This window comes from Lagenorhynchus albirostris, chromosome 10, assembly GCF_949774975.1.
Source record: "Lagenorhynchus albirostris chromosome 10, mLagAlb1.1, whole genome shotgun sequence".
NCBI lineage: Eukaryota > Metazoa > Chordata > Mammalia > Artiodactyla > Delphinidae > Lagenorhynchus > Lagenorhynchus albirostris.
In genome coordinates, this window is record NC_083104.1 from 48,813,698 (window position 1) to 48,840,977 (window position 27,280).

At 36.9% G+C, this 27,280-nt stretch overlaps 1 protein-coding gene across 18 annotated transcripts in view; it reads right to left on the reverse strand.

Moving 5' to 3' along the window:
- Positions 1 to 27,280, reverse strand: part of LRRFIP2 (LRR binding FLII interacting protein 2) — a 119,533-nt gene that overhangs the window by 20,433 nt on the left and 71,820 nt on the right. For 11 of the 18 annotated variants that reach the window (XR_009542894.1, XM_060162379.1, XM_060162390.1 and 8 more), the window contains 4 exons: positions 25,120 to 25,191; positions 20,079 to 20,249; positions 6,773 to 6,865; positions 3,826 to 3,918 (listed from right to left, as the gene is read on the reverse strand). Coding sequence is in view for 17 of the 18 variants with exons in the window: in XM_060162379.1 (XP_060018362.1) it covers positions 3,826 to 3,918; positions 6,773 to 6,865; positions 20,079 to 20,249; positions 25,120 to 25,191 (429 nt within the window). In the remaining variant the exon portion in view is untranslated. The remainder of the gene's footprint in view (positions 1 to 3,825; positions 3,919 to 6,772; positions 6,866 to 20,078; positions 20,250 to 25,119; positions 25,192 to 27,280) is intronic. The other 7 variants (XM_060162394.1, XM_060162392.1, XM_060162386.1 and 4 more) reach the window with 3 other exon arrangements.

Sequence of the window (27,280 nt, forward strand, 5' to 3'; positions counted from 1 at the left end):
ATGATAAAAACTCTCCAGAAAGTAGGCATAGAGGGAACCTACCTCAACATAATAAAGGCCATATATGACAAACCCACAGCAAACATCATTCTCAATGGTTAAAAACTGAAAGCATTTCCTCTAAGATCAGGAACAAGACAAGGATGTCCACCCTCGCCATCATTATTCAACATAGTTTTGGAAGTCCTAGCCATGGCAATCAGAGAAGATAAAGAAATAAAAGGAATACAAATTGGAAAAGAAGAAGTAAAACTGACACTGTTTGCAGATGATATGAAACACTACATAGAGAATCCTAAAGATGCCACCAGAAAACTATTAGAGCTAATCAATGAATTGGGTAAAGTTGCAGGATACAAAATTAATGCACAGAAATCTCTTGCATTCCTATATACTAATGATGAAACATCTGAAAGAAATTAAGGAAACACTCCCATTTACCATTGCAACAAAAAGAATAAAATACCTAGGAATAAACCTACGTAGGGAGACAAAAGACCTGTATGCAGAAAACTATAAGACACTGATGAAAGAAATTAAAGATGATACCAACAGATGGAGAGACATACCATGTTCTGGGACTGAAGAATCAATATTGTGAAAATGACTATACTACCCAAAGCAATCTAGAGATTTAATGCAATCCCTATCAAATTATCAATGGCATGTTTTACGGAACTAGAACAAAAAATCTTAAAATTTGTATGGAGACACAAAATAGTGTGTGTCAAATAGTCAAAGCAGTCTTGAGGGAAAAAAATGGAGCTGGAGGAATCAGACTCCCTGTCTTCAGACTATACTACAAAGCTACAGTAATCAAGACAATATGGTACTGGCACAAACACAGAAATGTGGATCAATGGAACAGGAGAGAAAGCCCAGAGATAAACCCATGCACCTATGTTCAACTAATCTATGATAAAGGAGTCAAGGATATACAGTGGAGAAAAGACAGCTTCTTCAATAAGTGGTGCTGGGAAAACTGGACAGATACATGTAAAAGAATGAAATTAGGACACTCCCTAACACCATACACAAAAATAAACTCCAAATGGATTAGAGACCTAAATGTAAGACCAGACACTATAAAACTCTTAGAGGAAAACATAGGAAGACATTTGTCAGACATTATGTCATTATGTCAAAGACATTATGTCTTTGACATAAATCACAGCAAGATCTTTTTTGACCCACCTCCTAGAGTAATGGAAATAAAAACAAAAATAAACAAATGGGACCTAATGAAATTTCAAAGCTTTTGCACAGCAAAGGAAACCATAAACAAGACAAAAAGACAACCCTCAGAATGGTAGAAAATATTTGCAAACGAATCAACGGACAAAGGATTAATCTCCAAAATATATAAACAGCTCATGAAGCTCAATATTTAAAAAACAAACAACCCAATCCAAAAATGGGCAGAAGACCTAAATAGACATTTCTCCAAAGAAGACATACAGATGGCTAAGAAGCACATGAAAAGCAGCTCAACATCACTAATTATTAGAGAAATGCAAATCAAAACTACAATGAGGTGAGACCTCACACCAGTTACAATGGGCATCAACATAAAATCTACAAACAATAAATGCTGGAGAGGGTGTGGAGAAAATGGAAGCCTCTTACACTGCTGGTGGCAATGTAAACTGATACAGCCACTATGGAGAACAGTATGGAGGTTCCTTAAAAAACTAAAAATAGAATTACCATATGATCCAGCAATCCCACTACTGGGCATATACCCAGAGAAAACCATAATTCAAAAAGACACATGCACCCCAGTGTTCAGTGCAGCACTATTTACAATAGCCAGGTCATGGAAGCAACGTAAATGCCCATCAACAGATGAATGAATAAAGATGTGGTACATATATACAATGGAATATTACTCAGCCATAAAAAGGAACAAAATTGGGTCATTTGTAGAGACATGGATGGATCTAGAGACTGTCATATAGAGTGAAGTAAGTCAGAAAGAGAAAAACAAGTATAGTATATTAACACATATATGTGGAACCTAGAAAAATGGTACAGATGAACCAGTTTGCAGGGCAGAATTGAGACACAGATGTAGAAAAGAAACGTATGGACACCAATCGGGGAAAGCAGGGTGGTGGTGGTGGTGGTGCGATGAATTGGGCGATTGGGATTGACATGTATACACTGATGTGTATAAAATTCATGAGTAATAAGAACCTGCTGTATAAAAAAATAAAAAAAATTAAAATAAATGTGACACAGACACTAAGTAATAAGCAAATGCTGTTGGAAAAATGGTGCCAACAACAACAACAAAAGCCAAAAGAACATGTTATTATATGCTACACAGAAAGAAGATACCCACTCATTCACTCAATAATAGCAGGAAAATTTAAAAGTCAAATTATTTATACTGTAACCATCAGTACATCTTTTGGGTAGAAAAAAATTTTTGTTTTATTTTGAATAGCTATTGGACTGAGAGATTTGGGGGTTTTCTATGGCTGGTCCAAAATAATCAGTTTAATATGCTAAGATAATTATACAAAATAGAAATCATGGAGCTGCAGATCTGTGCTAAAGAAAATTATGTAAAATCCTAAAAGAAGCCCATTCTAAATAGTGACCAGATTTCAACTTAACTTTACAAACTACCTGCTTTTGCTATACAGTTTTCACGTCTCATTTTAAATTTCCCAAGTAAAAAATTTAAATAGAATCGGTAGTTCACAGTCACAATTCAAAACTCTTAACCGAGTTGTTAATTAATACCTCAGAAGGTTTTTCCAGCTTTAGACAGAATTACAGGAACTTGGTATTTTAGCAGCAGAAACTCTAAAAGGTAGCTTTCTTTCTTTAAAACTGCTTGGTCTACCACACTTTAACAAGTAATTTTGTTTCCCAAGTGTCTATTGAGAGGATAGGGTCCTTGGAGGTGTGAAATGACCTGGATACCAGAATGCCCCTAACTATGGAGGGTGTGATCCGGAGGGCTTCACATCCACGCCTGTCCACCACAGGTGCTCTCGGGGATTTTGGCCAGCTTTTCCCTACCCCACCTAACCTCTGGTAGAACGGAGGCTTCCTAACTATGTCTTCAGGCCAAGGGTTTCCTTCTCTCTTTTCCCTCCACGCTGCCCTTCCCTGACAAGTTAAGCCTCTGTGGAACAGAGAGCTCATATGCCATGAGGTGTACGTGGCTGCCAGTCAAAAGGCCACATGGGATGAACTGGCAGGGATTTTTTCAGCTCCAGTGTCCTTGGAATCTACCTGAAGGGTTTAGCAAAAAGGCACTGAAGACTTTTTCCTTATCTGGGCCCCTGCTTTAGGGAGTTGCAAGGATATGATTAGAGGTGACATCATAGTCTGGCAGCTCCAGCAAATCTTACATTCCTATCCACTTCCGTAATTAAAATGATTTTAATCTCTTCCTATTTTATTCACCAAAGATTTATGGGATGCTAATAACTTTTCCCCCACCCCCTATCCTTTTGCTTCTTATCCAAATTCTTACAATGTAAGGATATCAAATTACCCACAGAGTTTGAATTAAATGCCTGTGGCTGTTTCTGCATAAAAATCCTGGGGAAATAAAGAACAACTTCCTTAGAAAGTTCCTACTTGTAGGTTTTACAAGCCCAGAGTCAGCTGGAGAGAAGAGTTCTTTCCAGGCATAGGATTAGGTTTTCCCATGGAAGTTTCTGTCTTCTGCTTATTCATATTTCACTCTGTATAAATGCTCTAAAAATAGTCAAAGGACAGAATTTTAGGAATCTCTACGTTAAATTTACATTGGTCTATTCCTCATCAATGAGCTTTGGGCCAATGCCCAATTTGATCTCATACCCTAATGTTTTTATCTTTCCAAAGCAGTGTCTCCTGGAGTTCAAACACCTCTTTTGTCATGGTGTCTACTCTCTGCTGCATACGCTGGTTCTCCTGCAGAGGAAGAGGGGAAGAGAAGTAATAAAAGAGCACAAAGAAAAAGGGGACGGGGTTAGAGGGAGGAAAACAGAACAAAAATAAAGCCAATAAAGAAACTTAACAAAAGCAGAAAGTCTGTGATCAACAGGAAAGATGGCATCCAGTGTCTTAGAAGGAAAGATGACATCCAGCGTCTTGGCGCTGTGTCGGTATGACAGCAAGTGAGAGGACTGGGGGCAGCTGCTCCAGCCACAGCTATGAGGCAGCAAGCCAGCTGGGGCTTCTGTGTACACCCAGCTCCACACATGTACTCTTCCTCTCATAAGTGCCTTTCCTCCAAACATGGGACAACTTACACTTTTAGAGAGGGAAATTCAGATTTTCTTATGAACAAATGATCCTTATCACAGACAACAAGCAGTAGTTTTGAACCCTATTTTTTTAAGAAGAACTAAAAAACTACAAGAGGGACATAGCTCAATCATTTTGAATTCCTGTTAGCAGAATCTATGATAGAAAGAACATCATAAATTACACATTTCACATCAGTTTTTAGAAAAACTAGATTTCTAGCATTTAGCAATTCTTAACTCTTCTGACTAGGCACTGATGCTCAATTTATACTCTCTTATATTTAGCAGGTTCTTTTATGCATTATTGGTAAATTATCATCTTCCACTTTCCCTACTCATACATTTCTCATCTACTTTACCACGTGGTTCTCCATTCTAAAGACCAAAAAACATTATTTTCGCAAAGTCAGGATTCTTCAGTTATAAGTAAATGTGCATATTAACATCTGAAGGATGGTAATTCTAAACATAAAAAGTACTTAAGGGCTTCCCTGGTGGCGCAGTGGTTGAGAGTCCGCCTGCCGATGCAGGGGACACAGGTTCGTGCCCCGGTCCGGGAAGATCCCACATGCTGTGGACCGGCTGGGCCTGTGAGCCATGGCCGCTGAGCCTGCGCGTCCGGAGCCTGTGCTCCGCAATGGGAGAGGCCACAACAGTGAGAGGCACGCGTACCGCAAAAAAAAAAAAAAAAAAAAAAAAAACTCTTAAAACTAAGGTTTTTAAAGTTTGTATACCCTGCACCCTGGGCTTTTAAATTGGAAACCATACTGACAAATTGTAAAAATCAAGCATTAAAATAGCTCTTAAATGCAATCAACAAACTAAAAACTAGAACACTTAACCAATTCTAACATAAGTTACTGAATTTGAGAAGCAGCTCCCAAAGTAGTTTTATTATTCTTTGGAAACCATATGGGGAAAAGTACATATTTTAATTAGAAAAAGAAATAACAAGTGGCTGGCATATTGACACACATAAAAAAGAGCACAAAAAGGGAGAAGAATTCACGTGATTTTTAACTGCCAGCAGGATACAGAGTTTGGATAATATGCTTCTTGCCATATATGGAAAAACTAAGGCAATTAACTTCACATGTAATCTGATATTTTCAAAGGGTTCTGTGTTTGCATTTAGAATTCACAAATTCTATCTGCTTTCAGCAGGCTATGTTCAATTCAATTATTCTCAAGAATGACAAAAAAAGTAACACAAATCCACAAAAAGAGTCACTTCTTTTCTTCTATTAAATGGTTTTTAAAGTCATTTATAGGGGGAGAGATTAAGTGAGGCAGGCCCATGGGGGAAGAGAAAAAGAGGGAGGGAAGGGGGGGTGGTTCTGAAGGACGAGGGGCCGGGCTGAGTTGACTGTGATGCATGTGGCATCTCCGGGGTTGTCTAGAGCTGGCCTTTCTGGGACTTCCCTGGTGGTCCAGTGGTAAAGAATCCGCCTTCCAATGCAGGGGACATGGGTTCGATCCCTGGTCAGGATACTAAGATCCCACATGCCTGGGGCAACTAAGCCCACGTGCCACAACTACTGAGCCCATGCACCCTGGAGCCCGCGTGCCACACTAGAGAGAGAAAACCTGCGTGCCACAACTAGAGAGAAGCCCACGCGCCACAACAAAGAGCCTGTGTGCCGCAGTGAAGACCTGATGCAGCCAAAAAATAAAAAATAATTAAAAAAATGAAACAAATAGACTATTTTTTAAAATAAAAAAAGCTGCCTTCCTGATATCACCACGGGATAAGTTAACATTATTAACTAAGTTAATAAGTTAACTAATGTTAACTTATTAACTAAGTTAACATTAGACGTGCTTGATAACCTCACCAAGAAAGTGAGCATGACCCCTTCCCAACAAACCTCACCCCATATTTATAAAAATGACAACCTCAAGAGGAAAACCACATTTAAAGAAAAACAGAGATGCATGCAAGCTGGCAGGCACAAAAGGATGATACATGCTTTCAAAGATTCCTTGGAGGCCCACACTCCTCCTTCCCTCCTAGGATATTGCTGTGGCCCTCAGAGCTCCTCCACCCCAGGAACCTGAGTCACAGCCCCGGGCAACCTTCACCTCTTGTCTACTACCAGGCGTCTTGACACAATTTCTTCTTTTCATTTAGCCATCTCAGAAATGCACCTACCTGAGTGACGATCAAAATTCTTATTCCCCAAGAATCATGTCCCCAAATATAGCATTTACTACATTCCAAAGAATCATGGTACTTTTGCCCATTTCCTAAGATATCTTTAGGAAACAATGTGCTTAGGAATAAAAGACAATTATAAAAGCTTCTGCTATTAAAAGGCGAAATATTTATAGGGTTCACAGTATTAATTTTTTAAGCCTGCCTTCATGTTTCACGTTTGTAAGATTTTAGGGTACAGCCAAATGTGAAGAGACAAGTTTGTGGCATTTTAACTCCCTTCCCTCCCAACACACATGCCCTCATCCAATTCAGTGCATTTTTTTCCAAAATTAAGTATTTCCACAGTTCATGTACATACCTCAATAAGCTCATCTCTTTGTCGGAGGCCTTCTTTAAGTTCATCCATCTTATGCTGTAGCACACTACACATATGTTTCTGCCTTTCTAACTCCTGTTATTAAACAAATGATACAGTTAACACAGATCATGGCACATGACAGACTGGAACATCTACAATATACCATTAAGCAGCTAAGTGTTATCTCCAGAAACACACCTGCACTGCCCATGTATTGTTAACTTAGAAAAATTCTGTATTCTTTGGAAAGGCTCAGAAAATTCTCAATTTTCATCTCATACGATTATACATCTAGACAACCCAAACTAATCAATGGCAAAATTACTATGAACAATGAAATGACTTGGTAAAGTAACAGGTTATAAAATTAACATACAAAATTCAATAATCATCACAGATCAAAATAAAACCTAGAGAGAAGATATAATAAACACAATATCAAAAAATAAAGTAAATACATACATGTAAAATTACAAGATATACCCAAAATCAATATGAGGAAAATTATATAAAACATTCCTGGAAGACAGGGAAGTAGGACTGAACAAAAGGAAAGGCATCTTCTTGGATGAAAAGACTCAGCATCACAAAAATACATGTTATGCCCTAAATTAATCTATACATTTAATGCAGTCCAAATAAAAATACCATCAGGTTTTTTTCTCATCAGAGTAAGACAAGCTGATTATAAAGTTTATTTGGAAGAAAAACAAGAAAAAAAAAAGCTAGAAAAACACAAAACGAAAACGAAGAAAGCTAATCTTACTAGATATTAAAACATAAGGCTTATACAATTAAAACAATGTTGTAATGGCTCATGAATACAGACCAATGGAGTAGAATAGAAAATCCATAAATAGACCCAATTACATATACAAGTACATTAAACAACAAAAAAAAAAAACAAAAAGAGCAGCTAAAATCAATGAGAAAAGATAGACTTTTAAATGAAATGTTGGCATAACTGGATATACACATGGAAAAAGAAAATTGGAACCAAATTTTGTACCATACACCAGAACAAATGCACAGAAGGAAAAGAGAGAGAGAAAGACAGGCAGAGAGAGAGACAGAGAAAGAAGAAAGGAAGTAAGAACATACAGTTACTAGAGAAAAGATGAGTGAACTGCTATAACCAAGGAGCAGGTAAAAATTACCCCAAAATGACTCAAAAATCCACAAGCAAGAAGGGGAAAGGGGTAACAAATAAGACTACATAGAAATGAAAACTTTTGAATGGCAAAAAACACGATAAGCAAGGCAAAAAGACAAATGACTATAAAAAATTTTTACAATTTATATTTACTTTCTTTCCATATAGAGAGCCTCTAAAATTAGAAATAAAGAGGAAAAACCCCACTATTATGTAGAACAGTAGGCTAAAAAAATGGACAGTTCACAGAGAAACAAATTGCTTTGAATATGAAAAGATGCCCATACTAAGGGAAATGTAAATTAAAACTGTATTTCTCACTGAAACACCAGTAAGAGTCCAAAAACTTGACAATATACTCAGGGAAAAGTAGTGTGGAGAAGGAAACAGACCCTCTCATTTGTGGGAATGCAAAATTGTATAATCCCTACAAAGGAGAATTTGTTACATATAGCAGGTTTACCACACCTTTTGACCCGGCAAACTTACTTTTCTGACTCCCATAGACACCAGCAAAAACACAGAAAGACCTATGCAGTACATTCGTCTTTGTAGGACTATTTTTAACAGCAAGAGACTGCAAACAACTCCAACGTCCATTAACAGGGAACTGGTGGAATAAACTATAGTACAATGGAATAAGTGTACAGTTATAAGAAAAGAACGAGGAAGAGCTCTCTATACTACAATCATCAGGTGATGAAACCCAGATGCAGAACAATATAATATGCTAAGAATGGAGGGATACAAATATGTGTGTGTGTGTGTGTACACACATATATATATACACACACACATACATATTTTTGAATGGCAAAAAAATGTCTTCTTAAGATTCAAAAAAAATGGAAGGATAAACCATTTAATTAAAAAAATTTCCTTAGGCAGTCTACCTGAAAAAGTATTCAGAGTAATGATAGTAAAGATGATCCAAAATCTTGGAAACAGAATGGAGAAAATACAAGAAACGTTTCACAAGGACCTAGAAGAACTAAAGAGCAAACAAACAATGATGAACAACACAATAAGTGAAATTAAAAATTCTCTAGAAGGAATCAACCACAGAATAACTGAGGCAGAAGAACAAATAAGTGACCTGGAAGATAAAACAGTGGAAATAACTACTGCAGAGTGAATAAAGGAAAAAGAATGAAAAGAATTCAGACAGTCTCAGAGACCTCTGGGACAACATTAAATGCACCAACATTTGAATTATAGGGGTCCCAGAAGAAGAAGAGAAAAAGAAAGGGACTGAGAAAATATTTGAACAGATTACAGTTGAAAACTTCCCTAACATGGGAAAGGAAATAGTCAAGTCCAGGAAGCACAGAGAGTCCCATACAGGATAAATCCAAGGAGAAACATGCCAAGACACATATTAATCAAACTATCAAAAATTAAATACAAAGAAAAAATATTAAAAGCAGTAAGGGAAAAGCAACAAATAACATACAAGGGAATCCCCATAAGGCTATCAGCTGATCTTTCAGCAGAAACTGCAAGCCAGAAGGGAGTGGCGGGACATATTTAAAGTGATGAAAGGGAAAAAGCTACAACCAAGATTACTCTGTCCAGCAAGAATCTCATTCAGATTTGATGGAAAATGAAAACCTTTATAGACAAGCAAAAGCTAAGAGAATTCAGCACCACCAAACCAGCTTATGACAAAAGCTAAAGGAACTTCTCTAGGCAGGAAACACAAGAGGAGTAAAAGACCTACAAAAACAAACCCAAAACAATTAAGAAAATGGTAATAGGAACATACATGTCGATAACTACCTTAAATGTAAATGTATTAAATGCTCCAACCAAAAGACATAGACTGGCTGAATGGATACAAAAACAAGACCCATATATATGCTGTCTACAAGAGACCCACTTCAGACCCAGGGACACATACAGACTGAAAGTGAGGGGATGGAAAAAGATATTCCATGCAAATGGAAATCAAAAGAAAGCTGGAGTAGCAATTCTCATATCAGACAAAATAGACTTTAAAATAGACTATTACAAGAGACAGAGAAGGACACTACATAATGATCAAGGGATCAATCCAAGAAGAAAATACAATAATTGTTAAATATTTACACACCCAACATAGGAACACCTCAATACATAAGGCAAATGCTAACAGCCATAAAAGGGGAAATCGAGAGTAACACAATCATAGTAGGGGATGTTAACACCCCACTTACACCATTGGACAGATCATCCAAAATGAAAATAAGTAAGGAAACACAAGCTTTAAATGATACATTAAACAAGATGGACTTGATATTTATAGACATTCCATCCAAAAACAACAGAATACGCTTTCTTCTCAAGTGCTCATGGAACATTCTCCAGGATAGATCGTATCTTGGGTCATAAATCAAGCCTTGGTAAATTTAAGAAAATTGAAATCATATCAAGTATCTTTTCTGACCACAACGTTATGAGACTAGATATCAATTACAAAAAAAAATATGTAAAAAATACAAACACATGGAGGTTAAACAATACACTACTAAATAACCAAGAGACACTGAAGAAATCAAAAAGGGAATCGAAAAATACCTAGAAACAAATGACAATGAAAACACGATGACCCAAAACCTATGGGATGCAGCAAAAGCAGTTCTAAGAGGGAAGTTTATAGCTATACAAGCCTACCTCAAGAAACAAGAAACATCTCAAATAAACGACCTAACCTTACACCTAAAGCAATTAGAGAAAGAAGAAAAAACAAAACCCAAAGTTAGTGGAAGGAAAGAAATCATAAAGATCAGAGCAGAAATAAATGAAATAGAGACAAAGAAAACAATAGCAAAGATCAATAAAACTAAAAGCTGGTTCTTTGAGAAGATAAACAAAATTGATAAGCCATTAGCCAGACTCATCAAGAAAAAGAGGGAGAGGACTCAAATCCATAAAATTAGAAATGAAAAAGGAGAAGTTACGACACCGCAGAAATACAAAGCATCCTAAGAGACTACTACAAGCAATTCAATGCCTATAAAATGGACAACCTGGAAGAAATGGACAAATTCTTAGAAAGGTATAACCTTCCAAGACTGAACCAGGAAGAAATAGAAAATATGAACAGACCAATCACAAGAAATGAAATTGAAACTGTGATTAAAAATCTTCCAACAAACAAAAGTCCAGGACCAGATGGCTTCACAGGTGGATTCTATCAAACATTTAAGAAGAGCTAACACCCATCCTTCTCAAACTCTTCCAAAAAATTGCAGAGGAAAGAAAACTCCCAAACTCATTCTATGAGGCCACCATCACCCTGATACCAAAACCAAATAAAGATACTACTAAAGAAGAAAATTACAGACCAATATCACTGATGAATATAGATGCAAAAATTCTCAACAAAATACTAGCAAACAGAATCCAACAACACATTAAAAGGATCATACACCATGATCAAGTGGGATTTATTCCAGGATGCAAGGATTCTTCAATATATGAAAATCAATCAATGTGATACACCATATTAACAAACTGAAGAATAAAAACCATATGACCATCTCAACAGATGCAGAAAAAACTTTTGACAAAATTCAACACCCATTTATGATAAAAACTCTCCAGAAAGTGGGCATAGAGGGAACCTACCTCAACATAATAAAGGCCATATATGACAAACCCACAGCAAACATCATTCTCAATGGTGAAAAACTGAAAGCATTTCCTCTAAGATCAGGAACAAAACAAGGATGTCTACTCTCACCACTATTATTCAACATAGTTTTGGAGTCCTAGCCATGGCAATCAGAGAAGATAAAGAAATAAAAGGAATACAAATTGGAAAAAAAGAAGTAAAACTGTCACTGTTTGCAGATGACATGATACTATACATAGAGAATCCTAAAAATGCCACCAGAAAACTATTAGAGCTAATCAATGAATTGGGTAAAGTTGCAGGATACAAAATTAATGCACAGAAATCTCTTGCATTCCTATATACTAATGACGAAAAACCTGAAAGAGAAATTAAGGAAACACTCCCATTTACCACTGCAACAAAAAGAATAAAATACCTAGGAATAAACCTACCTAGGGAGACAAAAGACCTGTATGCAGAAAACTATAAGACACTGATGAAAGAAATTAAAGATGATACCAACAGATGGAGAGATATACCATGTTCTTGGATTGGAAGAATCAATATTGTGAAAATGACTATACTACCCAAAGCAATCTAGAGATTCAATGCAATCCCTATCAAATTACCAATGGCAGTTTTTTACGGAACTAGAACAAAAAATCTTAAAATTTGTATGGAGACACAAAAGACCCCGAATAGCCAAAGTAGTCTTGAGGGAAAAAAACGGAGCTGGAGGAATCAGACCCCCTGACTTCAGACTACACTACGAAGCTACAGTAATCAAGACAATATGGTACTGGCACAAAAACAGAAATACAGATCAATGGAACAGGAGAGAAAGCCCAGAGATAAACCCACGCACCTATAGTTAACTAATCTATGACAAAGGAGTCAAGGATATACAATGGAGGAAAGACAGTGTCTTCAATTAGTGGTGCTGGGAAAACTGGACAGATACATGTAAAAGAATGAAATTAGAACACTCCCTAAAACCATACACAAAAATAAACTCCAAATGGATTAGAGACCTAAATGTAAGACCAGACACTATAAAACTCTTAGAGGAAAACATAGGAAGAACACTCTTTGACATAAATCACAGCAAGATCTTTTTTGACCCACCTCCTAGAGTAATGGAAATAAAAACAAAAATAAACAAATGGGACCTAATGAAATTTCAAAGCTTTTGCACAGCAAAGGAAACCATAAACAAGACAAAAAGACAACTCTCAGAATGGTAGAAAATATTTGCAAACGAATCAACGGACAAAGGATTAATCTCCAAAATACATAAACAGCTCATGCGGCTCAATATTAAAAAAACAAACAACCCAATCCAAAATTGGGCAGGAGACCTAAATAGACATTTCTCCAAAGACATACAGATGGCCAAGAGGCACATGAAAAGCTGCTGAACATCACTAATTATTAGAGAAATGTAAATCAAAACAACAATGAGGTATCACCTCACACCAGTTAGAATGGGCATCATCAGAAAATCTACAAACAAAAAATGCTCGAGAGAGTGTGGAGAAAAGGGAACCCTCTTGCACTGTTGGTGGGAATGTAAACTGATATAGCCACTATGGAGAACAGTATGGACGTTCCTTAAAAAACTAAAAATAGAATTACCATATGATCCAGCAATCCCACTACTGGGCATATACCCAGAGAAAACCATAATTCAAAAAGACACATGCACCCCAATGTTCAGTGCAGCACTATTTACAATAGCCAGGTCATGGAAGCAACGTAAATGCCCATCGACAGACGAATGGAAAATGACGTGGTACATATATACAATGGAATATCACTCAGCCACAAAAAGGAACGAAATTGGGTCATCTGTAGAGACGTGGATGGATCTAGAGACTGTCATACAGAGTGAAGTAAGTCAGAAAGAGAAAAACAAATATAGTATATTAACACATATATATGGAACCTAGAAAAATGGTACAGATGAACCAGTTTGCAGGGCAGAAATTGACACAGATGTAGAGAAGAAACGTATGGACACCAAGCAGGGAAAGCGGGGGGGGGGTGGGTAGGGGTGGTGGTGTGATGAATTGGGAGATTGGATTGACATGTATACACTGATGTGTATAAAAGTGATGACTAGTAAGAACCTGCTGTATAAAAAATAAATAAAATAAAATTCCAAAAAAAAAAAAAAACCAACTACAATGAGGTATCACCTCACACCAGTCAGAATGGCCATCATCAAAAAATCTACAAACAATAAATGCTGGAGAGGGTGTGGAAAAAAGGGAACCCTCTTGTACTGTTGGTGGGAATGTAAACTGATACAGCCACTATGGAGACCAGTTAAAAAACTAAAAATAGAACGACTATACGACCCAGCAATCCCACTACTGGGCATATACCCTAAGAAAACCATAATTCAAAAAGAGTCATGTACCACAGTGTTCATTGCAGCTCTATTTACAATAGCCAGAACATGGAAGCAACCTAAGTGTCCATCGACAGAGGAATGCATAAAGATGTGGCACATATATACAATGGAATATTACTCAGCCACAAAAAGAAATGAAATTGAGTTATTTGTAGTGAGGTGCATAGACCTAGAGACTTTCATACAGAGTGAAGTCAGTCAGAAAGAGAAAAACAAATACTGTATGCTAACACATATATATGGAATCTAAAAAAAAAAAAAAATCAGTTCTGAAGAACCTAAGGGCAGGACAGGAATAAAGATGCAGACATAGAGCATGGACTTGAGGACACAGGGAGGGGGAAGGGTAAGCTGGGACGAAGTGAGAGAGTGGCATGGACATATATACACTACCAAATGTAAAACAGATAGCTAGTGGGAAGCAGCCACATAGCACAGGGAGATCAGCTCGGTGCTTTGTGACCACCTAGAGGGGTGGGATAGGGAGGGTGGGAGGGAGATGCAAGAGAGAGGGGATATGGGGATATATGTATACGTATAGCTGATTCACTTTGTTATAAAGCAGAAACTACCACACCATTGTAAAGCAATTATATTCCAATAAATATGTTAAAAAAATTTCCTTAAGGAAGGAAGAAATCGGGATGAAGAGAAAGAGACAAAAGACTGACTTCTTTGAATATATTTTCTTTATTGATTTGATTCAGATCTGTGTAAATAATTCACAAAATTGTAAAACAAAAGTAAATTTAAAAGCAATTCATTGTGGAAGCAACCCAAGTTTCCATCAACAGATGAATGGATAAACAAAATGTGGTACATAAATACAGTGGAATAGTATTCAGGAAGGAAATTCTGACACATGCTACAACATGAATGAACGCTGAGGACATTATGGTAAGTTACATAAACCAGTAACAAAAAGACAAATATTATATGATTCTGCTTATATTAGGTACTTATAAGAGTCAAACTCACAGAGCCAGGGAGTAGAATGGTGGTTGTGAGGAGTTGGAGGAGGAGGAATGGGGAGGTGTGTAATGGGGACAGAGTTTCAGTTTTGCAAGATGAAAAGTTCTGGAGATCTCTTAGACAACGATGTGAATAAACTTTACTGAAATGTGCACTTTAAAATGGTTAAGGTGGTAGATTTTGTTATATGCTTTTACCAGAATTAAAAGTAATTTCGTAATAAAAATTTAAAAAGCAATTCCTAAGTATTGAAAATAAAACGTAGCGAACCTAGCTATATACGTCCAGTTAGTAGTATAAGCACAGAGAAACTACTTAAAGTAACTTTTAAAAACAATGGTTGTACTATACATAACCTAGAAGCAAAATAACAACCAAAAAGAAAAAAAACAAAAAAACTTTTAACTATTTTCAGTAATTATACTGTTGGTGGTAATGTTGGTATTGCTATTCTAGGTATTGTGGGATAAAGCAATGAAAATATACTATAACATAATTACTAGCGTCCCTAGTGACTCTGAGACCTGGGAGTGGTAGTGTGGGAAGAAGGAGATACACATATATAAGAGAAAGGAGGTCAAGTAAAAGCCCTACATCCTGAATATAAACTAGAAGTATAAGCATAACATATTTTGACTTTAAAAACAAAAAAAAATACCCCATATACATATTTCCCTGATATAACCACTAAAAAGGTCTATAAACAGTTACCATCTTGGTGGCAAGTACACCCTTAGCACCCACACTGCTCCACTAAAAGAGAACCAGGGGTCCTTGTACTAACAGCTGATTTCAGGTCTGGAGCAGGAAATGTACCAGACGAGTCCAGAACACTTTCTTGTGCTAGACAGCAAAGAAGCTATCACAACCAATTAGACTCAGATCAAAATTACTTGGGAATCAACCTGAAGATGTTCACATTAGTTAAAGGTGGGATAACCTGAAAATCAATAAGAATAAAAGCTACAATGGATTGAAATCATCAAATGCTTGAATTCTTGCCTTCATCATGATTTTTTAAAAAATAATTGGGCACTATGAGAAGATGCCAAACAACCAATTCCTTATTTTGAAAACTTGTAAACAAAGGAAAAGAATCAAGTTTTAATCCTGCCTTTCCTATGTAAACTGTCTCATTGAGTAATAAGAGATGAGGGGAAATTTCTCTTTAAAGATGGACTTACACTAATAAATAAAGCATAGGAAAGTGAAAAGACAACCCATGGAATGGCAGAAAATATTTGCCAACCATGTATCTGATAAGGAACTTGTATCTAGAATATACAAACTCTAACAATGCAGTAACACAAAGATAATACAATTTAAAAATGCGCAAAGGATCTGAACAGACATTTCTCCAAAGAAGATGTACAAAGAATCAGTAAGCATATCAAAACATACTTGAAATCATTAGTCATCAGGGAGATGCAAAGCAAAACCGCACCTGCTAGAATGGCTAGGAAAAACCTCAGATAAAAACAAGTGTTGGTGAGGATGTGGAGAAATCAGAACCTGCTTACACTTGCACACACTTGCTGGAGGGAATGGTGCAGCTGCTTTGGAAAAGAGTCTGGTTATTCCTCAAATGGTTAAACATAGAGTTGTCATATGACCCAGCAATTCCACTCCTAGGTGTATATTTAAAAGAAAGAAAGACTTATGTCCACACAACAACTTGTACACAAATGTTTACAGCAGCATTATTCATCATAGACAAAAAGTGAAAAAACACCAGATGTCCATCAACACATGAATGGATAAACAAAATGTGGTATACCTATACAATGGACTATTATTAGGTCATAAATAGGAATGAAGTACTGATGCATGCATCACACAGGTGAACTTGAAAATATTAACCAAAGTGAAAGAAGCCAATTATAAAAGACTACAAATTATATGATTCCATTAATATGAAAGTCTAGAAAAGGGAAACCTATAGAGACAGAAAGTAGAATAGTGGTTACTCAGGGCTGAGGGGAGTGAGAGACAGCTAAAGGGTACAGTATTGCTTTCTGATGTGATGAAATATTCTAAAATTGTGGTGATGGTTGAATTTGTCTGTGAAGATACCAAAAAGCCACTGAACTGTACAGTTAAGATGGATGAAGTGTATGGTATGTGAATTATATCTCAATAAAGCTGTTTTAAAACAATAAAAGAAAATGAAAGAAAACAGTAATGATAAAATTAGAATATCTCATTTTGCAACCCCTAATCAGCTAATGGATATAAGTATCCAGCTACAGCATCACAGAGAGAGGAGCCATACATCTGGGCCTCCTGAAGGGTTTAGTCTACTTCTCTATGAAGTAGACTAAACCTGTATTTGATTAAACCTCTAAACCTAACTAACTATTTACAGGAAATACAGAGGAAAAAGGAGCATGGTAAAGAACGACAGTAATGAAACAGCAAAATCCCCAAGACTGTCAGAAACTGTTAAAAGAAAAGCAATCCAGTTTCTTCAACACATAAATTGCAAGGGAAAAAAAGAGATGATAGGAAACCTATAAATAAAAAGACTTATAAGACATGACAACTAATTCCAATGTGTGGAACTTATCTAGATCCTGATTGTTTTTTTAAGTGCGAAAAAGAACAATCATTTATGACATTGAGACAACTGAAATTTTAACAATGACAGGATATGTAATATGAAAGAATTATTATTAATTTTTCAGATGTGAAATGGTCTTGTTATATTTAAAAAAAAGAAAGTCCATATCATTTAAATTCATATTAAATTCATATTAAAATATGGGGTATTTAGGACTTGCTTCAAATAATGTGAGTGGGGGAAGTAGACAGGGCAAAATTGGCCATACACTGATGGTTTGTTAGGGGTAGGTAATGGGTTCAGGAGAGTTTGTTATACTCTTCTTTTTTTTTTTTTTTTGTATGTTTAAAATCTGCCATAAAAGATTTTATTAAATCTCAGATAAGCTTAAAAAAAAAAAGGAAAAAAATTCCCTACTATAATGAATAGCTATTAAGAAAAGAATAATACACCTGAGACATTCCTAATCAGGCATTCTGTCCCTGAAGTAGGTATAGAGACAATATTTAAGATGCAGTTACCATAATTCCAGCAGGAAACACTAAAGACATTTTGAAAAATGGTATGAATATCATTCTCTGCCCTCACAATCTGCTGCTATAATGAAACATACCAGAGTGCCTGACCTCTTTGTATGACTCTGAACAGGAACATCTACTGCACGAGGCAATATCTGTTTAGGAGAAGAGAGCTCAGGGTGAAGGTACAGCAGAGAGAGACACAACCACAAAGTCTTCTGCATCACAGTACCTGAAGCAGATCCCCAGGGTATTAAAAAAAAGCATACAGATTTTTCAAAATCACAAAGCACATGATTTAAAAACAAAAACAAACTGAAAAGCCACAACTCTCTGTATACTAAGACATCTCTGCATCTTAGAAAATTATAGGAGGGAAAAATGAAGTTGGTTAAAATAGCTTATCATAAGGACTTTTTTTTATTTTTAAAATGCTCAAGGACATTTGAGGAGATGGAAAGATAAGAACTCGTTTTAGGACTGATCATTAAATACTTAGCATGAGATTTTCTTCTAATCTGTTAGAAGCAAAGAGCCAGAAATAGCTAAGAAAAATGTGTGGGAAGGCAAAAAAGGAGTCCAAGGACTAAGAAAAGTATGACAGCTCAGACACTCCACAATTGGCCTATGAGATACAGGAAGTATCAAAGAGGAAACATCTATTGTCACCAAATCTTCAATGAGCCACTGTCATCAATATGAAAATACCCAGAGGCCTCTTTGTCACTTTATCTAGACACAAGTTTTCTTACTTTAACATTTTTGTTAATAGACACTATTTTTTTCCAAGGAGTTTTAGATTTACAGCAAAATGGAGCAGAAAGTTGTGTTTCCATATACTCCCACTCCTCTCCCCGCCCCTTAGGAACAGCCTTCCCCCACTATTAACATCCCAAACCAGAGTGGTACATTTGTTACAATCAATGAACCTACATTGACACATCACTGTCACCTAAAGCCCACCGTTTACATTAGGGTTCACTCTCAGTGCTGTACATTCTATGAGTTTTGATAAATGTATAATGTATCTACCATTATACTATGATACAGAATAGTACTGCTGCCCTAAAAATCTCCTGCACTCTGCCTCTTCATCCCTCCTTTCCCCAAACCCACTACAAATACTTCCTAATACTTTAAAAGTGACCAAAACAGGCTGGAATGAGCATTTTTGGTGCTCAAGGAAAGAAATTCCTACAGAGTCTACAGTAATAATGCTGGTCCCTTAGAGGTTATATTAACAGCTTTTCTCCCTTTATTATGTACAGATACAGATTGTTGTTGTTTCTAACAATTCACCAAAGCTTATTTCCTAAATTATTATTATTATTTTTAAAACTTTTGCAATGTACTGGCAACGCATTTCTTGACAGTAATATCCACTTGTCCTCTGCTTGGACTGACTAAAACGCTTTTAAAAATCCAGTAAGCTTTTAAGAGAACCCAACTTGTTTTCTGCAGTTGTCAAAAGGCAAATCCAGGCCTTGGGCAGTGGCTTTTATTTTCCATCTGCACATTTTAACAATATAGCTTACAAACCTCTAAAGAAAACATCTGTTGATTTTTGACCCACATCTCCACACTGCAGTTTTTAAATAACTGGTTAAAGCCGTCTCTCCAACCATTTAGAAAACAGGTTCTCTTGAAAAATGAGAGAAGAAACGAAAAGAGAAGAGAAGAAAAGAGAAGAAAAGAAAAGAAAAGAGAACAAAATGAACTACCTCACTGAAAGCCTCTGGAGCTTTGGGCAATTCCAGCCAGTTATAGCAGGAAGAAGTAATTCACTGTAATTGTCCCAATTAAGAGATAGAAAATAAAGATAAAATTTGAGCTGTATTCTATTTTCAGAAACTAAAGGAGGTCATAAGCTTCCCCTTATGAAAATAAGTTAAATCTTATAAAAATTAAGAAAGGAAAACATTTCAGGACCTGCAATCTTACGTTCTGTCAATTTCCTTGCACCAATCAGTTGTGATGGAAATATCATTCCCGGGGATGCTGTGCTCTCCCATCAAACCCAGTACTTCTTAAATGGCAGGTTTTAATTTTCTGACCCCAGAGAAAGGCATGATGTAAGATGAGCAATTACCTTTGATTTTTCTTCATTTTCTCTATAAAATTCTGCCATCTGTTCCTCCTGCTCTTCAATAACATCCTTGAGGGTATCTACTTGGTATATCAAATTGTTCTTCTCATTGTCTAACTGTGCATTGGAAACCATGGCTTTCTTGTATTTTTCTTCCACTTCAGACAAAGACTCCTAAATGAAAGTCAAAGTCATCAGCCTAATATCTAAAATATGTTCATTGCCTATATGCCATATAACAGGAAACTATAGCACTGGCACAAACACATGAAAATGCATTTTTGCAAAATAAAAGCAGTTTGGGGAACCCTTTGTTTAGTAACATGCACATAAAACATGAGGATGACAAGAAGCCAAGGACGCATCATTATAAGCACTTTATGGGCTCTCTGCTATCCAAAATAAATTCAAGCAGCAGTGCAGCCTCTGAACGATGAAAAGGTGTGCAGACAACATATAAGAGTCATAGTGTAAAAATCATAAAATACAGAATCATTAATGGTTTCAGAAATGTTACTCCTGTAGTTTTTAACAACAGCTATTTGCAACAGAATACAGATACAACAGAAGACAGCCTCTCTTTACTCAAGTAAATTTCATACTTATTTGAATTGCACCACTTCCTGGACCTGTGTTTTCAGTACTTTCTTGGTCTGCATAACATTAATGTACATGTATAAACATTTTGTCTAGCAACTTCAAATATTAGCCATTTTTAAATAAGTAAGCAATATAAAAACTATTATTTAAGCAAAAAGAGCTACCACTCAATGCCTAAATTTTTATATACTTCAAAGTTTTCTGCCTAAAATAGCTTACAGCCTCTTTCTTAATAACTACATCTATTTTGGTAGATTACTACTACCTAGCAGTATTTTTAAAAGTAAAAAGAAAAACATTTCACATAGAAAAAGTCATCACTTCTGGAAGTAAATTTTTATTTTATTTAAAAAAAATTTTTGGCCATGCGGCATGCAGGATCTCAGTTCCCCAACCAGGAATTGAACCCACACCCCTGCAGTGGAAGTGCAGAGTCTTAACCACTGGACAGCCAGGGAAATCCCTGGAAATAAAATTTTAAAATATTAATGCAAATGTTTAACAAAAGATCAGTGATATAGAACTGAGAGTCCAGAATCCTACATTTATGATATTTGACAAGGGTGCCCAGACAACTCAGTGGGGAAAGAGTAGTTTTTTCAATAAATGGTGTTGGGACAACTGAGATCCACATGCAAGCGAATAAAGTTGGACTCCTACTTCACACCAAACACAAAAATTAACTCAAAATGGATCAGAGACCTAAATTAAAAGCTAAAACTATAAAACGCTTCCCAGAAAACACAGAGTAAATCTTCATTACTTTGGAGTGGGCAATGGTTTCTCAGATACGATACCAAACTATCAATGAAAGAAAAAGTAGACTTTATCAAAATCTTTTATGCTACAAACAATACCACCAAGAAAGTAAAAAGACGACCCACAAAATGGGAGAAAATATTTGTAAATCTTATATCTGATAAGGAACTTGTATCCAGAATATATAAAGAACACTTGGAAATCAATAATTAAAAGACACATCATTCGATTTTAAAATGGGTAAGGATATGACCAGATATTCCTCCAAAGATGGTGTACAAATGGACAATAAGAATACAGAAACTTTCTTAATATAATTAGTGATTAGGGAAATGCATATCAAAACCATAATGAGATACTACTTCAGATCTACTAGGATGGTTATCATCTATATCAAAAAATGAGAAACAAGATAAGTGTTGGTGAGGATATGAAAAAACTAGACTCCTCATACATTGCTGGGAAGAAGGTAAAATACTGCAGCTACTTTGGAAAACAGGTTGGCAGTACTTCAAAATGTTAAACATAGAGTTACCATATGACCCAACAATTCTATTGCTAGGTAATCTACCCAAGAGAAATGAAAAGATATGTCTATACAAAAAGCTGTACACAAATGTTTACAGCAGCATTATTCATAATAGCCCCAAACTGGAAACAATCCAAATGCCTATCAACTCACAAATGGATAAACAAAATGTAGTAAATCCATATAGTGGAATACTACTCAGCCATTTTATACACACACACACACACACACACACACACACGTGTGTATGTGTATATATGTACATATATGTATACACACATATGTATACATATGTGTGTATACGTGTATATACACACACACATTGATGTGTTTTATAACACGGATGAATCTTGAAAACATTATGTTAAGTAAAAAGCCAATCACGGGCTTCCCTGGTGGCACAGTGGTTGAGAGTCCACCTGCCGATACAGGGGACATGGGTTTGTGCCCCGGTCTGGGAAGATCCCACATGCCGCGGAGCGGCTGGGCCCATGGCCTGTGCTGCTCTGCAACGGGAGAGGCCACAACAGTGAGAGGCCTGCGTACAGCAAAAAAAAAAAAAAAAAAGCCAATCACGAAAGACAACATAGACTAGTGGTTACCCAGGGCTAGGTGCAGGAGTGGGAGTGCAGGAGTGGGGAACATCTGCTGATTAGTATGGGGTTTCTTCTTGGGGTAGTGAAAATGTTCTAAAATTGGTGATGGTTGCACAATTCTGTGACTATGCAAAAAAACCCCACTGAATTGTACACTTTAAATGGGTAAATTTTATGGTATGTGATTTAAATCTCAATAAAGATACACACAAACACATATGCATACACTTAATAATTCTTCACAACCCAGGACTGTATTAACAGGTAAGATTTATATTATGATTGAGAACAAATGTACCCAAAATAAAGAATATAAGCCCAGTTAACTGTATAATGGTTCAAATATAGTAGGTATCTTAACACAATGCAGAATTTAGAATGATTCTCATCCATCTCAGAGACTAATAGCAAAAAAAAAAGTCCTCCTCACAACTCAGTCCCATACAAAATGGGGCATGACTGCATGAACGCCAGAATCTAAGACAGTTCAAGCAGTAGCTGCAAGGACACAATATATAACATAATAAAACTGACATAAAATGTATGGAGTGTACTTTTTCCTTTAAACAAAAGACCACAGAACACTATTTTAAACTTAAGTGTCAAGGTAGTTTGTTGTTGTTGTTTTGGCCACACGGCTTGCAGGGTCTTAGCTCCCCAACCAGGGACTGAAGCCTCAGCAGTGAAAGATCGGAGTCCTACCACTGGACCGCCAGCGAATTCCCTCAAGGTAGTTTTAATGATTTTAATCTAGCTCACACAGTGATACCCATAAGGAATGAGTTTTACTTAAACGTGTCTAAGGCCGCGATGTTCAGTGTAGGTGCTGGACTAGAAGCAACAGCATTATCTGGGACCTGGTTAAAAACGCAAATTTTCAACCACTCCGTCCTAGACCTACTGAATGAGAAAATCTGGGAGTAGAGTCCAGCAATCTGTGATAACAAGACCCAGGTGACTGTGGAGGGAGGGTAGAGGGGGGAAAAAACACCTCAAAGGTACATACTTAAGAATAATGTCATAAGCAGTGACTGAGCATCCTTTTTTAATAGAACATAGATATATCACACCACCATGCTTTGACCACCAACCAGGTAATTTTTTAAAAGATTTTTTTCCATTTAAAAGAGTCATTTCAAGGATAAACATAATTTGAAGTGAAGTTCAATTATACACTAACCATGAATTAAGGAAAGGGGACTTATCTGTTCAGAGTCTCAAGTAAGGTTAATCTGTTTTTTGTATCTTTCAAAAAAATGAAATAAATGGTAGATCTAAAAGGTAAGGGGAAAATGTTTAAGATAAAATAAAAAACGAGTAAGAATGCCTTTGAACCACTTGCTTTCCTGATACATTATGTTACGTACGAGACTTTAAAATGAATGTATTTATTGAATGTACTGGATTTGTTCCATTGATCTAAGATATTTCCAAGTCATATCTCTAAAACCTTAAAAGGGGGATTAAATCCTGAAGATGAGAGCAGTAAGACTAACTGAGCACATCAGCTCACTAACTCTGGGATCTTCCTGATGTTTACCGACAACCACACACTGCTGTCAGCAGTGTCCAGGCTTCCTGGGGGCGCTCTCCATAGGCCTTCCCACCCTTTCTGGACCACAATCCCCTGCATGAAGTTTCTGGCTGGTAGCTGGGCTAAGTCCAATCATGCTTGGTGGCTGAGCAAAGCCTTGACCATCAGGTCTACACTCTGTCCTTTGAGCATATCCTGAGTCACCTTTCTGAATGCCCTGCTTACACATTTTTAGAGGCCTGGTGTGTATTTCTATTTCAAATAGGGACCTACATGTATTCAGAGAAACTTAAGAGTAATTCATAATACTAGGTTTGAACTTCATAAGAAAACATAGGGAAGAGCATGAAAATCAAGTGCCATTTACAAGTAAAATGTCTGCCTCACATGGACACTTCTACTGAAAACTGGTAGCCATCCTTGACTGGAAGAAATAAGGCCCATTTAAATTTACCTCCAAATGCTTCAAGGCACCGAATCTGTGTAACCCTTTTTGATCTATGTGAAAAACAATCAAAACAAAAAGAAAACACAGTCCTCATGCTTCAGGGTCCTTCCTCCAGAAGGAATATTTATAGTAATGCTCTTTCTCTTAGATGCTTCTTCCTTCTACTCCTAATACTGACTGAATTTGGTGGCAGAAACAGGCAATGCTCTTTCATTTAGCTTGGAAGAATTTTAAGGTCTAATTCTCAATAAAAAATATTCTTAGAACACTTTTTAGGGTTTTGCCCAACTCAATTTTGTAAGGCTAAGACACAAGGGATACGTAAGTATTTTATAAGGTTTAAAAACTGTAAGGCATAATATCTTTTCCTGAATATTCCCAAAACTACAGTACACATTTAAACATAAGCAGAGATTGGAAGTTCGCCTTTCCTATGCATTGCAGGTTAAGCACATGCTTGAAAGACAAACACTGTTAGTAAAGCTATGTGCAGTGGGGTTAATAGAATTTGTGAACCACCATTACCAACACTTCTGCGTACAGAGAACATGCTTGGGCTGCAAAATGGGCCCTGATACCTTTAGTTCCTTAAGCCCCTGCATGTATCTCCCTTCTACATCCTGTATCTGGTCCTTAAGGTCATAGATATCCTGCAGGACATAGGAATGAACCATTGCATAAAACCACACACAAAGTCTCAAAGGATTCAGATGAAAATGTGAATTACTTTTGCATATTCCAGACTAAAAGCAGAGAAACTGAGGTATACAAACGTAATTGCCACTGCAAACTGCTAAAAGGGGCAAACAGGCAAGTGATGGTGGGGCTGGGGAAGGCCTGGAGTAATCATTCTAACATATCAAATACTTCCTTGACATTAACTCCTGTGGAAAAAACATTAGCAAATGGGGCTGGCGCTGTGTACAAAAGCTATATAAGTTATAACATTTTTTAAAATACAATTTAAAAAACTGTATCAATCATTCAAATAATTTTTAGCATAACACTCCACCGATAGCTACTAAAATATGTAGTAAATTAATTATAAGCTGAAGATTCTACTGAGTCAATGCAGAAGTTTTAAAAAATGTAAAACTAGAGATGAACAAAGTTGTCTTTCAATGACTTGGTTACTGACCACAATTAATTTGGGGGAAAGACAGGTAAAGGGAGGGGTATTAAACAAATATTTTAAACACAGTGTCAAATGAGAGAGTCTATCCTGAGGACATCATTTAAATGATGAGAAAAGCCTTTGCTCCAAATGTTACCATAATCCTTATAAGAAAAGTGAAGCAGGCCAAATTTTAAATGGAAAATATTGTTTCCCTTGTACCTGACCTTGCTACATGAGGTCTATTCTGGATGGTTGATTTAGGGGGGAAATAATTGATACAGGGCCCTGAACATAACTGTACAATTACAGGCAGGATCAATTATCAAAGGCCCATTACACAGAGTTTCTATATTATATTTCCCCTGCCCCCTTCATTCCCTCCTTGGTAGTTTTGTCTTTTATTCATTCGTTCATTCGACAGACATTTATCAAGTGCCTATTAGGAGCCAAATGCTAGGATACAAAAATCTCATTTCCTTCAAGGAGGTTGTTCTCTCAAAGAAGAAATACAAGTAAACAGCGAGCACAAGCTCAGTCTGAGGCTGGAATGCCCCATCCTTTTGTCCCACTAGAAAATAGCACCTAAAGGCAAGAGTTAAGCTTATTCAACGTTGCACCCTTGTGCTTATGCCTGGTACTTAGGAAGAGTTCAATAACACTGACCCCTTCAAAGTCAGAACCAGGCTGACCTGGGCCTCCTTCTGCAGTGCCGCTGCCGCTGTTCCAATCCTCACCCTCTCCTAACCTTCAGCCCACTTTTACGAGCTGCCCATTTCACAAGCCAGACTCCTGCTCCTACCCCGCCCACAATCTTACTCAGTCCCCACCGGTCCCTCCCTCCTCCTCTACTGTGTCAGTGGGAAGGGGCGGCCACCTTCCATCCATCTGATCCCTGGACACTCCTCTCACCCACTCAGGCACTTTCTCAGTCAGCTACCCCTTCTCCTTCCTTAACCTTCATAGTCTCTCTCTACTGGCTCAATCCAACCAATGAAAACAACAACTAATGCTGCCTTTAAAAGAACACAAAAACCTCTTAACTTCCTCTCTCTCTGTACTGACCAAACAACTTCCATTCTCCAATACTCTCTTCAGAGCAAGTTGCCTACATTTTCTCCCATCACAGTTTTGACTTGCTCATCTCATCCCCATTGTTCAACCACAGGGTAACTCTTCTCCTTGCCTCCAATGCTTCTTCCAGTCTGTGGTCAATCTTTAGGAATGCAAATCAGATAGTACTGCTCCGCTATTTAATATCCCCTAGTTGTCAGGGTAAACCTGAATTCCTGCCACACAAGGTGCTTTGTGATATGGCCCATCACTACTTCTCCAGCCTTCTCTCTCACCCACTACGAATCCTCACTTCTCATCCTACCCTCTGGCAACTTTGCTATACACATAATCTTGTGGGTCTCTGAATTTAACTATCTGAGAAAGCCTTCACCCTTCAGCTTCTTTGCCTGGTTAATTTTTATTCTTCCTTCACCCCCTCTCTCCACCGAAAAACCTTTTTTAAAATCTTTTCTTCTAGTCTAATTTAGATGATGCTTCTCTGAATTCCCTTAACAGCCCTATTCTTACTACTGCCATGGCATCACACCACCTGGTTTTACTGGTTTATA